This window comes from Pelophylax lessonae (assembly GCF_965119305.1).
Source record: "Pelophylax lessonae genome assembly, chromosome: 4".
NCBI classification, from domain to species: domain Eukaryota; kingdom Metazoa; phylum Chordata; class Amphibia; order Anura; family Ranidae; genus Pelophylax; species Pelophylax lessonae.
The window spans coordinates 299,161,784-299,174,873 of record NC_138771.1 but is presented as its reverse complement, the minus strand read 5'-3'; the positions used below and the strand labels follow the sequence as shown (position 1 = coordinate 299,174,873).

Sequence of the window (13,090 nt, the reverse complement as noted above, 5' to 3'; positions counted from 1 at the left end):
GTCCTTCGGGACCTGGGCGCTCGGTGGGGAGATCCGCTGCGGCAGGTTTGTCCAGGAGGGGTCCATTGTGTTGTTGCCTTAGCTAAGGGAACGTTACGGACGCTTCCATATGGACTTTTGGAGGTATTACCAACTCACTCACTTCCTGCGCCCCTTCTTGGGCGAGGTGCGCTCTCCAACTCAGATGACATCTTATGAAAAATTGTGCATATCTAAAGATCCGATTCCTCACTCTATTGCGTTGCTTTACCAACTCCTACAGTCGGGCAGCCCTGCCCCGAAGCCCATATATATTTGGGAGTGGGAGAGGGACCTACAGCACACCTTCACGGACCAACAGCTGGACCACGTGTACCAGCTGACGCACTCCAGCACAGTAGACACTAGAATGCAGGAAAATGGGTATAAGCTACTGACCCGTTGGTATCGTGTCCCCTCGAGGCTCGCACAGATCTACCCAGGCCAGTCGCACCGCTGTTGGAGGGGCTGTGGGGAGCGGGGCTCCTACCTGCACATTTGGTGGGAGTGCTCGCTCTTGCGCCCCTTTTGGCTGGATATCCGGGCTCAGATAACTGCGATCCTGGACGTGGAAGTCCCGGACGACCCAAAATATTTTTTGCTTCACCTTCCCTCCATCCCCCTGAGCCATTACAGGAAAAGTGTCCTGCCACACCTCCTGAATGCGGCGCGCCACTTGGTGCCGATTTATTGGAAACAATCGGCGGTGCCAACCCGCGCGTCCTGGGTTAAGATGGTGAACGATATTATGTCGGCAGAAGAATGGATGGCCAAATGTAAAGACCGATACGATAAGTTTTATGCCAAGTGGGCGCTATGGATACACTATACTACTCCTGACTCATAAGGACTCCTGGCCCAGCTGCATCTGCCTTTGTACACATTGTGATGTTTAATTCTTTGATTCTTGATCCACCCAATTCCCCTTGTTTTTCTCCCCCACCTGACCTCCCCTTTCCCCCCCCCCCCTTCCTTGCCTTAGTTGAACCCTGGCCTTAGCCTCTCCATTCCTGCAATACGCTGGTTGGATGGAGGCCACCCTGCTCCCCACTCACCCTGCCCTATAATACGATTTCACTTTGTGACAAGATTGGTGGCTGAAGTTGTGGGGTGGGGGTGGCAGATGATGGGGAAGCCTGTGGGCAGGATACTAATCCCACCCAATTGTGCACGTTATAGTTACTTCATGTGTGTTTAAAATTTCAGTAATGATGCTGAGTGCCTTGTTGTTCTCCATCACCCATCCGGCTCATGTAACTCGGTCGACTATTGGGGGTTTCTGTTGTTCCCCCTCTTTTGTTTACTATGCATACCCTGCCCTATTGCTGTTTTGTTACATGTCTTTATTTTCTTAAATAAAGATTATATAAAAAAAGGAAGTAGAACTCAGAAACAATTAATCGCATTTTGCGTGAAACGCTAACAACTGCTGTCTCCTGTCCTCCTGTTACCTAAATCTGATGTCTTTGTGACATGGAAATGTGTGTAATAAGCTTTGGATTTCCCTGGACATTGGAGTGCGGTCAACCTTCTTTTTTCTCCCTGGCAGCAGAGTTTGAACTGTCACCTGTCCTGTTTTTCTTTTCTCTCTACCTAATCTGCTCTTCATTGGTAGTCTTCGTCATTCCTGTTACTCCCCTCCAACAGCAGCAGTAAATATTAAGGCTTTCAGCTGATCGACCTCTAGTCACTCATTGATTATCAACACAGTGCTGAGAATACAGGAGAACTGAGGCTGTGCAGAGCAAGCTGAGACAGTGCTTTACTGGATTTTATATTGTATAGGCAATCATTTTCATTGTTTTACATAGCTATATCTGCAAAAGGGGCTAGCATGAAGTAATCTATCAGTAGTTCTGACTAAATTTCCAATTTAAACAATTGTATCACTTTAACAAGCTGCTGACAGGTAAAAAGTGCAATGCCTGCTGCAGCTTTCAGTTTCTCTACTCTAACTGACTGCTGGGCAGTTCTGATAAAGCAGTTCTAGTCCATATACAGTCCTATTGTTCTATTACTAGGACTTTTCATACACTTCAGGTTATTTATTTTTTGGTTGCTAAAGTGACAGTCACTTTTAGTTAACCAACATGGGGTATAACTCTAGCTTTAAACATTCTGCACTGATTAATGGGAAGCACAGTACGGTGCTCTGTTACTAGATTATGTAAAATATGTTGGTATACCTATATCATATGTACCATATAATGGCAGTTTGATACCACAAAAATGGTAAAGATCTCAGGAGAAGACCATGACTATAGACACCTACTCCAGATCTCAGATAATCATAATTCCCTTACAAATGAACTCCCAACCTCTACGAAGAGTGCTCGTGAGGCAATGCTGCAGCAGTTCACTATGGCTACAGGTTTCAGTACTACAATAAAGTAATTATAACCTTTTAACAGTACCTTGCCATCAACACTGCAAAAACAGAAGCCCTCCCCCTTAACATTCCCCATCACATACTGCAATACCTGTCTCTAACTTTCCGAAATTCCTGGAAATCCTCCTCTCTAAAATATCTTGGGAGTTAATTTAACTCCTACCTACAATACCCTCTATAAGGAAAACTTCCCTCCACTGTACCGCATTATTGGAAAGATAAGGCTTTGGTTAATTGGTGGATGTTAGAACTAGAGTATTGCATTCCTTCCAGAACCAGCAAAAAGCTTATGATCTTCTCAAACAGGTATTCTTCAGTTATGTACAAATTTGCCACTATGCACAATCTCCCTTCAATTATATAAATTGACAGCATTTGAAAGAACCAATTTCTTGGCTCTATAAAATTCTTATCTAACCTCCTAAACAAGACCCACTCAGACATGCATACATGAAAAAATGGGAGGAATTCCCTCAGAATTTATAGCAAATCGTATGGTCACAAGTCTCCCAGAGCTCAATTGGCACATTGTAAAAGAAAAATAAGTAAAATCCTGTTTCACTGGTACCAAATCCTAGAACTGCTTCACTCTATATATCCATCTTCTGATAGGTGCTGCAAGAAGGAGTAGGGAACATTGTACCATATTTATTGGTCCTGTCCTTAATCCTTATTGGCAGATTGTTTACACTCCTCTCAATTTCCTCTTTGAGTTCTGGATCCTCCTTGATTCTAAAACGTTCCTTTTGGGACTCCCCCCGAACATTCTCTAAAACTTTTAAAAAAACTGCTCCCCCACATGCTGACAGATGCATGGTGCCTAGTGCAATTTAGGTAGAAAGAGGAGGAGCCTCCCTCTTTGGTTGAGTAGCATGCCAGGATCCGGGATGTAAAGAAGATAGAATACCTACAGCTTCCCTACACAACTCTTTTGACAATCCTAATCAAATCTGGGGAACTGTGGGAGGTCTTGGAGACTCCACTTACCTGACTCACCTCCTTACTTCTAGTAGGGACTACCTTGGGGGCCATGTGGTGATGTCCAGCCTTGAGATGTATTGCTGGTTTGGCGTTTAGACATTTTATCACCTCTCCCCTTCCCTTTCCCCCTTTTCCCACTCTTCTATCCATCATTTTTTTTCTGAAGTTTCTATTATGTTTTTTCTCGTTATTTTTATTTTCAATAATGGCACAGGGCTTGCTCTTGTGGAGCGGAGTACTGGTCAATTGCTATTTGCTGTACTTGCATAGATACTAGTGCTACCTCATTACCCAATTTTAACTTTGCAGCTCTTAACTGCCAGTTACAATTGTGATGTTTGTTTTTTTGTTTTTGTTTTTTTAAATTCTTTATTTAAAGGTATGCCATGAATAAGGAACAACAATGCTACAAACATTTGCATGATAGTAATAGAAATGTGGACTAAGTAGTACAGGGAACAACCTCGTGTAAAACATACTATCACAAAGCATAAACATATAGTGTAACCTGGGTTCGTATGTTGTCTAATCTTCCATACTTATTCATTCATGTGCAGCATTGCTGTAAACAGGAGTTTGTGTGGAGGGTAGTCCAGCGACACCCACCCAAGCGGAGGGGGGTAGGAATCCCCGCCGGCATCTACCACTTGGCCGGCAAGGGGGCCCACCAAAACCCCCACCCTAAGCAGGGAAGACCCCAGGACCAGCCCCCCACCTTTTGTTTGGAGCACACCTAGTGGCACTTTATGACTTAATAGAAGGGATAGGGCAAACACAATGCCCTAAGTCAGGGAGGGAGGGGAAGAGATGCAAGAGAGGGGAGAAATGAGGAAAGAGAAAGGGAGGAAGGAAAAGGAGAGAGGGAGGAGGAAAAAAAAAAAGACAGAAAAGTGAAAAGTGAAGAGTGGGGGTCAGCTCCGTGCCACCCGCAGGCATGGCAAGCCGGTTGTGATGTTTGTTTTTGAATGACTTCTGCGGTTATGCCACTTTTCAGTGCCTTATGTCTCAAACCTATGTGCTGCACAGCTACCCTGCATTTTATTGTATAAAAAATGAATAACGGTCAAAAAAACAAAACAAAAAAAACCTTGCCAGCATAGAAGTAAAATATGTACCTGGTTAAGGTTTGCTGGCTTTGTGGTTTAAGGATATCTCTTTAGCCACTTTAATCTTTAGAAAAATCAGCCACAGAGATGCTGCACACATTTATTCAAGATCTCCAGAAACAAAGGAGTATTAAAATTTACCAGTTAAATGGGAGCCCACATACATATTTTCAACAAACATTTAGATCTGTGTTTAGTATATAAAACAAAGTAAAAATAATTAAGTTGCCTGAGGTCCTTTTAGAAGGGACTGGGTCAAAAAAGTGACATATAGTGGAAGCAGAAACTTTCCTAGTGACCTGTAGAGGAAAAATTGAGAGCTTTAGTAAGATATGGGCTGTCTGGCTACATTATGCCTCAGGGTCACTGATCCAGCCGAACTGCTGACTCGCTCTCGCCCCCCCTAGGGAGGGGAAAACTGCCCTTCTACTTAAATTATGGATTTTGGAGAAGTTTGGAAAGCAGCTTGTTAGTTCTTGTGTGGAGTGACTCTTTGTATTGTTTTTACCAGTAACAGTTTCCATGTCCCGGGACAGAAATCCCTGTTAGGTTAGGATACTTGCCTTGAAAATGTTCTTTCTTTCTCATTATTATTCGCTTTCTTATTCCTTCATTTTATCTTTTTTGATATACTCAGCATTGGATCAATGACTTAATTATATGGATTGTTAAACTACCTTACTTGCTCACCTCCCAGGTTTAGGTTTGCTATACTGAATGGTGATGCAACATATGGACACTGGAGAAGTTCTGGCAATTGGATCATCCTTGATGTTTACTTTTTTATTGGCCATGTACACATATAACTGTTTGCAATCTGGAAGTTTGTAAGGCCTATTTGGTCCTTGCTCGACTAATATATGCCTAAGCCTAGTACACGCCACCATTTTTTTTTTCATTCAACCCAGCGCTGACAGCTCAGTTCGGAGCCACTGTACGAACAAACCGATGTTAGTACAGTGATCTCCCCTGCTGAGCTATTGTGTTCGGACAGGGGGACGGCCCTGTCGCCAGAACACTCCAGTCAGCACTCTTAGCCGTCAACAGAAGCTTCTGTCGGACTGGCTGCCATACACACAGGCTAAATGTCGGACGGCTTCTATTGCACCGGCCTATGCCGAGCCAGCATTAGGCCCGTGTGTACGAGGCTTTAGACAGACAATTTTCGTGTGTAATCTTGGCATTTATTAATAAAATTAGGTTGTTTAAGAGGATACTGTAGCTGCAGACTTTTAATAAAAGGATACACACCTGTCCAGGAATCCAGCATTGTCCTCAGGTCCCCGGCGTTGACATGATAACCGTGGGATGCCAGCTGTGACTTTCTGCAGCTTTACAGCCAGCTTCTCGCTACACTTTGTGAATGGACCCACAGGCTTCTGGGACCTGTGATTTGTCCCAGAAGGCTGTGGGCAAAGGGGGGGGGGCTGGGGAAAACCTCTGCTTGGATCAGTTAGGTAATAGTAGGAATGGTTCCTTTCAAACCCAGGTACCCTGCCCCCCCCCCCCCAAAAAAAAAAAATATATATATATATATATAAACATTCAAGAAGGGGGGGGTGCTGAAAAGTGGAACTTCCCCTTTTGAGTGAAATCCTGCTTTAAGTGCATAAATCTTTGTGTTACCTTACCTGTTAGGTCCTTTTCACGGAACTGAATTAACGGCAGCACCATTGTATCTGCCAGCTGCTTTGCCAGTTCTGTATGAAGTACATTAAGCTGCAAAAAGAATGAAAGCCAATATTTCAGGTGATTATAAAGTTACAATTACTTGAGTGATGTCTGTGTTAGCACTTTGTGTGATTTGTGCTATTTTTCAAAACTCTGCCATTTTGACATGTCATTAGCATTTCATTTCTTTAAAAAACACAAGATAATGCTTGTGAGTCAATTTCCTTTAACACTTTGTTTATAAGTTTTTAGAAAATGTTTGTTATGCTTTGGTATACAATCATTGCTTCACTAATTCACATTTAATATATGACAAAGGATTCACAGAGCAACATCTAAAGCAGGCAATGGCAACCCTCGGCATGTAATGCCATTTGTGCAGCCATCTGCTGCCTCTGGCTGTAATTGACAGTTCACTAGGCTGTTATTTACAATGCCTGGACCACCGAGCTCCCTGACATCACTGAAAGCCTGCCACTGGCATTTGGTACTATGCAAAAAAAGCGTGCATGCAACTTTACAGCAATACTCTTCATTTCTAAAGATACAGGGTTTGGGACTGATCAGTGGTCCGCAGTTTATGCATTGGAGCTGATCTGAGGTCTAAAGTGCATGCATTGGAGATGATCCAGTGGTCTAAAGTGCATGCATTGGGGCTGAGCCATAGGTCTGAAGTGCATGCATTGGGGCTGAGCCATAGGTCTGAAGTGCATGCATTGGGGCTGAGCCATAGGTCTGAAGTGCATGCATTGGGGCTGAGCCATAGGTCTGAAGTGCATGCATTGGGGCTGAGCCATAGGTCTGAAGTGCATGCATTGGGGCTGATCCATTGGTCTGAAGTGCATGCATTGGGGCTGATCCATTGGTCTGAAGTGCATGCATTGGGGCTGATCCATTGGTCTGAAGTGCATGCATTGGGGCTGGTCCAGTGGTCTGAAGTGCATGCATTGGGACTGGTCCAGTGGTCTGAAGTGCATGCATTGGGGCTGATCCATTGGTCTGAAGTGCATGCATTGGGGCTGGTCCAGTGGTCTGAAGTACATGCATTGGGGCTGGTCCAGTGGTCTGAAGTGCATGCATTGGGGCTGAACCAATGGTCTGAAGTGCATGCATTGGGACTAAACATGTTTTATGTATTATGTGTTTTTACACTTCTAGTTGTGCTGCTAAGGGCAAGGTGAACTCTATATAGTTCATGAGTATAACTTGCCATTAGTGGTACATCTAGGAGTGTAAAAAATAAATAACAGAAGATTACTGGCACGAAAGTGGTCTAATGCTTGTGGAACACGATTGGTTGAACAAGATAGATTTTTGTCTTTTTTCAACCTAACCTATAGTTATACCCAACTATACCTATGACACTTAAGGATCTTGTTTTCACACAAGTTTAACACAACTTCCTTGCAGGATTAACTTTGTAAATCTTGATTGAAAGTTGTGTGATACTTGTGTGAAAACATTCATAAAATAGACCCTTTAATGTGGAAAAGGTTGCTGATCCCCTAATCGAACGAGCCCACCTTAAAGCAAAGAGCTCCAGCCCCAACCCCCCAGCCCCCACAAAAAAATTACTATTACAGCATTTACCTGTCCAGGGATCCCGCGGTGTCCTCACCCAAGCAGATTCTTGAATCAGCTCTCGGGTGCTGGCGCTACCATCTTGGGGAAGGGAAACCTGCAATGAAGCCTTGCGGCATTACAGCCAGTTTCCTACTGTACAAGAGCGAGTCGTGCTGTGCTTTCTTAATGGCCCAGCTTCGGCGAGGACTGAACTTTCGTCTGAGGTCGCCTGTCAAAACCAGATACCCGCCCCCCCACAAAGTGCCAAATGGGGAACTGGAGAGGGGGAGGAGGCAGACAAGCGGAGCTTAAAGGCTTGCTTTTGCTGACTGAAACCATGGACTGATCAATCCAATAAACTGAGTAATTTCTCTGGCTCATTTACTTTTCATCTTAGATTTTGGAGTTCTGAATCAAAATATATTCCTGGGGGGTGGATAGCATAGATAGCATGGAAATGCAATATTTCATGTTTAATATCTGTGTCTCATTAGGGCATGTCTTTTCATTTCCTGCCCTGTGGACTCAATAGGAAGTGAGATAATAATCTTTCCAGCATCAGGGAAATCCCCTCTTAGGGCTCTTTCACACGAGCGTTCAGTTTTTTTTTTGCCCGATCAGGTCCTTTTTTTTTTTTTTGCAACGGACACGGATGACACTTGTGTCATCCGGTCCGTATTTCATCCCATCCGTTTGCGGATGAAAAACTGACATAATGTATGTCTATGTAAATACGGATGTCAGCGGATGACACCACTGACATCAGTTTTTGCGTACGTTACGTTTTTTGAACGGAAGAAAAAAATAGGGTTCTCTTCCGTTCCAAAAAACTAAACTGAACGTAACGGACGAAAAACGGATGTCAGCGGATAATCATCCGCTGACATCCGTATTTACATAGAGATACATTATGTCCGTTTTTCATCTGCAAACGGATGGGATGAAAAACGGACATACGGAACGCCCGTGTGAAAGAGCCCTTAGACAGCAGTCACAGAAACAAGTGTCCCTGTTGGAAGATTTCTCCTTTGATCCTGTTCTGGTGGCAACTCAAAATTTTAGCTTTACCCTCACTTTTATTCCTGTTGACACTGGTGATCAGGACATTTAGGGTGAGTGAATTTCCCTCATGGGGCATAGGAATAACTCCACAGGGGTTCTAACCTCTCATCACTCTATCCGCATCTAAAATAAAGCTTTGACTTTAGTTATACTTTAATGAAAACACCTAAACGCTAACTTTGGAAATCATTTTCACCTCAAGTATTGAGAATTGATCATAATATTGTACTCTGTGGGTGTGATTGCACAGCAGGCTCCGTGCTCAAAGTCTGCACTTTTCTAATCCATAATATTGATTACCTGGGCTGGATGGTCATCCTAAAATCACAGGTGCTCATTTATCTATTTCACACGATTTTTAGCTTGGATAATAATGCTTTGAAAAGCAACTTCCAAGAATACAAGGTCTCACATATAGGTTGTGTAATACTAGCAGCCACAAAGTCTTACAGCTTTGATGAAGTTGTTCGATAAGACGTAATTACATTGTACCATTCTTTAGTACTATACTTTGTAAGAACACAAAGCCAATGTCCTCATTTCAGGCAAGGGGCAAAATAAAAATGACGAATCCAGCAGGAAAAGAAAAAAAAAAAAAAAAAAAAAAAAAAAAAAACACACATAGGGACAGTCTTATTTTCCACTATTTGTCCATGCCGGGTGAAATTCACATATAGGAGATGTTTTACCCTTGAATTTCTGTCCATCTAGCCCTGAGATTGACACATTTTTTTAAGTCAGCTGAATTTCGATCCCTTTATGGGCAGTGTGGCTGTACCAAAGTCGATTAATCAAGTGACTTTAGTACAACCAGTCTGTCTGTTTTTTTTCGCCCAATCACTGCAGGTGGCTATAGCACCGCGAGAGGGATTCCCCCGTCAACACTAACTGTTGATAGGGGAATTAAGTAATTTAATTAATTGCATAATGTTTTGCCTGCCTTAGGCTGGCCATACATGATACAATTTTCTTGAAATTTACCTTCAACTATGTAGTACAAAGGCCTGCCTAATTGGATACAAGTGAAAGCTTTGTTTAGCTTTGACCTCATATTATGTGGTTTATGGTAAATCTAAATGAAAATTGTACAATAAAAGTTGAACATGTATGGCCAGCCTTAGGCTGGCCATACACTATACAATTTTCTTGTTCAACTTTCCTTTAGATTTACCAAAACCATGTAATATAGGGTCAAACCTAAACACTTTCAATTTGTATGCAATCAGGCAGGCCCTTGCACTACATAGTTAAAGGAAATTGAATAAGAAAATTGTATAGTGTATGGCCAGCCTTAGTCTTAGTCTTCCATTTTCAAAAAAATACAAATAAATAGAATTTGAGGGAGAACAATGCCCTGCAAATAAAGGAAATACCATTTCCATTGGGTTATACTGCCCCCTACAGGAGTAGGACACTAGGCAGAAAAAGAATCTGGCTACGCCTATAGGCAGTCCCAGGGGTTATACTCCCTCTCTCTGCTATAGGTACTCAGTTTTGTTACCAGCAGTGTCAGAAGAATTACAACTCCACAAAGGAAGGATGCTGTGTCCGTCAATGAACATCAGAGAAATGGATTTTACAGTAAGTCAATAAATGGGATTTTTGACTTACTGTAAAATCCATTTCTCTGATGTTCTTTGACGGACACAGCTCTTCATCTTCATGACCATAGGGTTATGCTGCCCCCTACAGGAGTAGGACACTAGCCAGGGAAAAAAGCTTGAGCACGCCTATGGGGCAGTCCCTGGGGGTATACTCCCACTTCCTGCTTTAGTTATTCAGTTTTGTAACAAGCAGTTTTAGAAGAAAAAAAAAAAAAAAAAACAACTCCAAAGAGGAGCAAGTACTGTATCCGTCAATGAACATCAGAGAAATCTATTTTATGGTAAGTCAAAAATCCCATTTTCTCTTTCGTTCATTGACGGACACAGCTCCTGATCTTCATGACTGTAGGAGCAACCCAAAGCAGTGTCAAACATGAGGTGTGAGAATAGCAGAAAAAAACAACTTCCTATAGGATAAACATAGCCAACCAGGAAACATGGAGCTCAGCTGAGAACAACTGGAGCTCACCTGAAAAAAAAAAACAAACACTCTCAAAGAGGACGATTCTCTAAACAGCAGCCTGCAAAACCTTGCGGCCAAAAGAAGCATCCGCAGATGCCAACAAATCAACTTTATAAAACTTTGTGAATGTGTGCACAGACGACCAATTGGCTGCTTTGCAAACTTGCGCCACTGACGCCCGATGACGGAAGGCCCAGGAGGCACTAAACCCCTGAGTAGAATGCACTATGACAGGGAAAGGAGGAATCTGACCCTTAATACAATAAGCCTGAACCACAGTCTGTCTAATCCATCTGGAAATAGCAGCTAGCCTCCTGCGAGGTCCATCTGTGAGGACAAATAGGGAGTCTAATTTCCTAGAAGACTCCATAACTGCCAGATACACCCCGACTGCCCGGACCACATCCAGAGAATGCAGGGAAACTTCCTTAGGATGTTTAAGCTTAGGACGCAAGGAAGGCAACACAATGTCTTCATTCGGATGAAAATCTGAGACGACCTTCGGAAGGAAGAACGAACATGGTCGAAGAACCACCTTATCCTTGTGAACAACTAGATAAGGTGAATGGCAAGACAGCGCCGCCAGCTCAGACACCCTGCATGCCAAAGTAATAGCCACCAAAAAGGCCACCTTCTGGGACAACGTAAACAGGGGAATCTCCTGAATATTTTCAAAGGGAGGTTTCTGAAAAACTGACAACACCAAGTTGAGGCCCCACGGCGGCAATGGAGACCGCACCGGGTGAGCCAAGTGTCTCACTCCCTGGAGAAAGGTACGCACCAAGGATTGTGAGGCCAACAGATGTTGAAAGAAAAATCGCTATGGCCGAGACCTGGCCCTTGATGGTACTCAAGAGCCAAACGTTACTCGACCGATTGCTGGAGGAAAGCCAAGACCCGAGCGACCGAAAAGGAGTGAGGGTGAACCCCAAGAGACTCATACCACGCAATGTACATCTTGAAAGTACGATGGTAAATCTTCCTGGAAGTAGACTTTCTAGATTTTAAAAGTCTAAGAATAACCAAAGCAGACAACCCTCTATCCTTCACCCCCTGGCTTTCAACAGTGAAAATGCCAGTTTTTCAGTGACTGTAAAGCAAGATGGAAGATCGGTCCTTGAGACAGCAGATCTACCCTGAGAGGGAGTCTCCAAAGAACCACGGCGACCAGCTGTACCAGATCAGCGTACCAAGACCGGTGAGGCTAGTCTAAAGCCACTAGAATGACTGGAATCCCTTCTGCCTCAATCCTGCGCAGGAGTCGCGGCAGAAGCTTGAGAGGAGGAAAGGCGTATATCAGACGATATTGACTCCAGGGAGCCACTAGGGAGTCCGTGGCGTCGGCTAAAGGGTTCCGAGCCTGTGCCACAAACCTGTGAACTTTTCTGTTGAGGTGAGAGGCCAACAGGTCCACCTCGGGAGTCCCCCACCGGAGACACAACTAACTGAACACCTCCAGATGAAGTGACAATTCTCCCTGGTCCAATGCCTGTCGACTGAGATCGTCCGCCTGCCAATTTTCCACCCCAGGAATGTGTACAGAAGAGAGGGCTGGAATGAACCGTTCTGCCCATCTTAGAATAACGGCTACTTCCTGAGCCGCCAAAACACTTCTCGTGCCCCTTTGGTGATTGACATAAGCCACGGCCGTGGCATTGTCTGATTGACTCTGTACCGCACATCCCTGGAGACGAACTGTTCAATGATCCAGGCAAAGCCTGATTGCGCGAAGCTCCAGTATATTGATTGGTAGCTTGGACTCCTACAGGGTCAAGACCCCTTAAGCACAATCTGTGCCAAGAATGCCTCCCCACCTGGATAGGCTGGCATTCGTGGTGACAACTGCGCAGTACAGGTGAAGAAAGATTTTCCCTGAAGAAGTGCCGGAGAGCGAAGCCACCAAACCAGGGACTCCCTTGTTCTCTGGCTCAACATGATCAGATTGTTCAAAGACTGGGGATCCTTTTTCCACTTCACCAGAATCTCCTTTTGCAGAGATCTTGTGTGGAACTGTGCAAATGTAACCGCCTCGAAGGTAGACACCATCAGGCCCAGCACCCCCATCGAAGTCCGAAGAGATGACCGTCTGCTGGACAGCAGAAGCTGAATCACCCCCCTGCAACCGGCCGAGTCCAAAGTCAGTCCCAAATATTCCAGGCTCATGGACTGAACCAGAGCAGACGTCTGGAGATTCAGAATCCACCCAAGTTCCCTCAGCGTTTGCAAAGTGATC

At 44.1% G+C, this 13,090-nt stretch overlaps 1 protein-coding gene across 1 annotated transcript in view; it reads right to left on the bottom strand.

Moving 5' to 3' along the window:
* Window positions 1-13,090, bottom strand: part of APPL2 (adaptor protein, phosphotyrosine interacting with PH domain and leucine zipper 2) — a 150,201-nt gene that overhangs the window by 83,176 nt on the left and 53,935 nt on the right. The window contains exon 5 of the mRNA XM_082253113.1: window positions 6,126-6,213. Within this exon, the coding sequence (XP_082109239.1) occupies window positions 6,126-6,213 (88 nt within the window). The remainder of the gene's footprint in view (window positions 1-6,125; window positions 6,214-13,090) is intronic.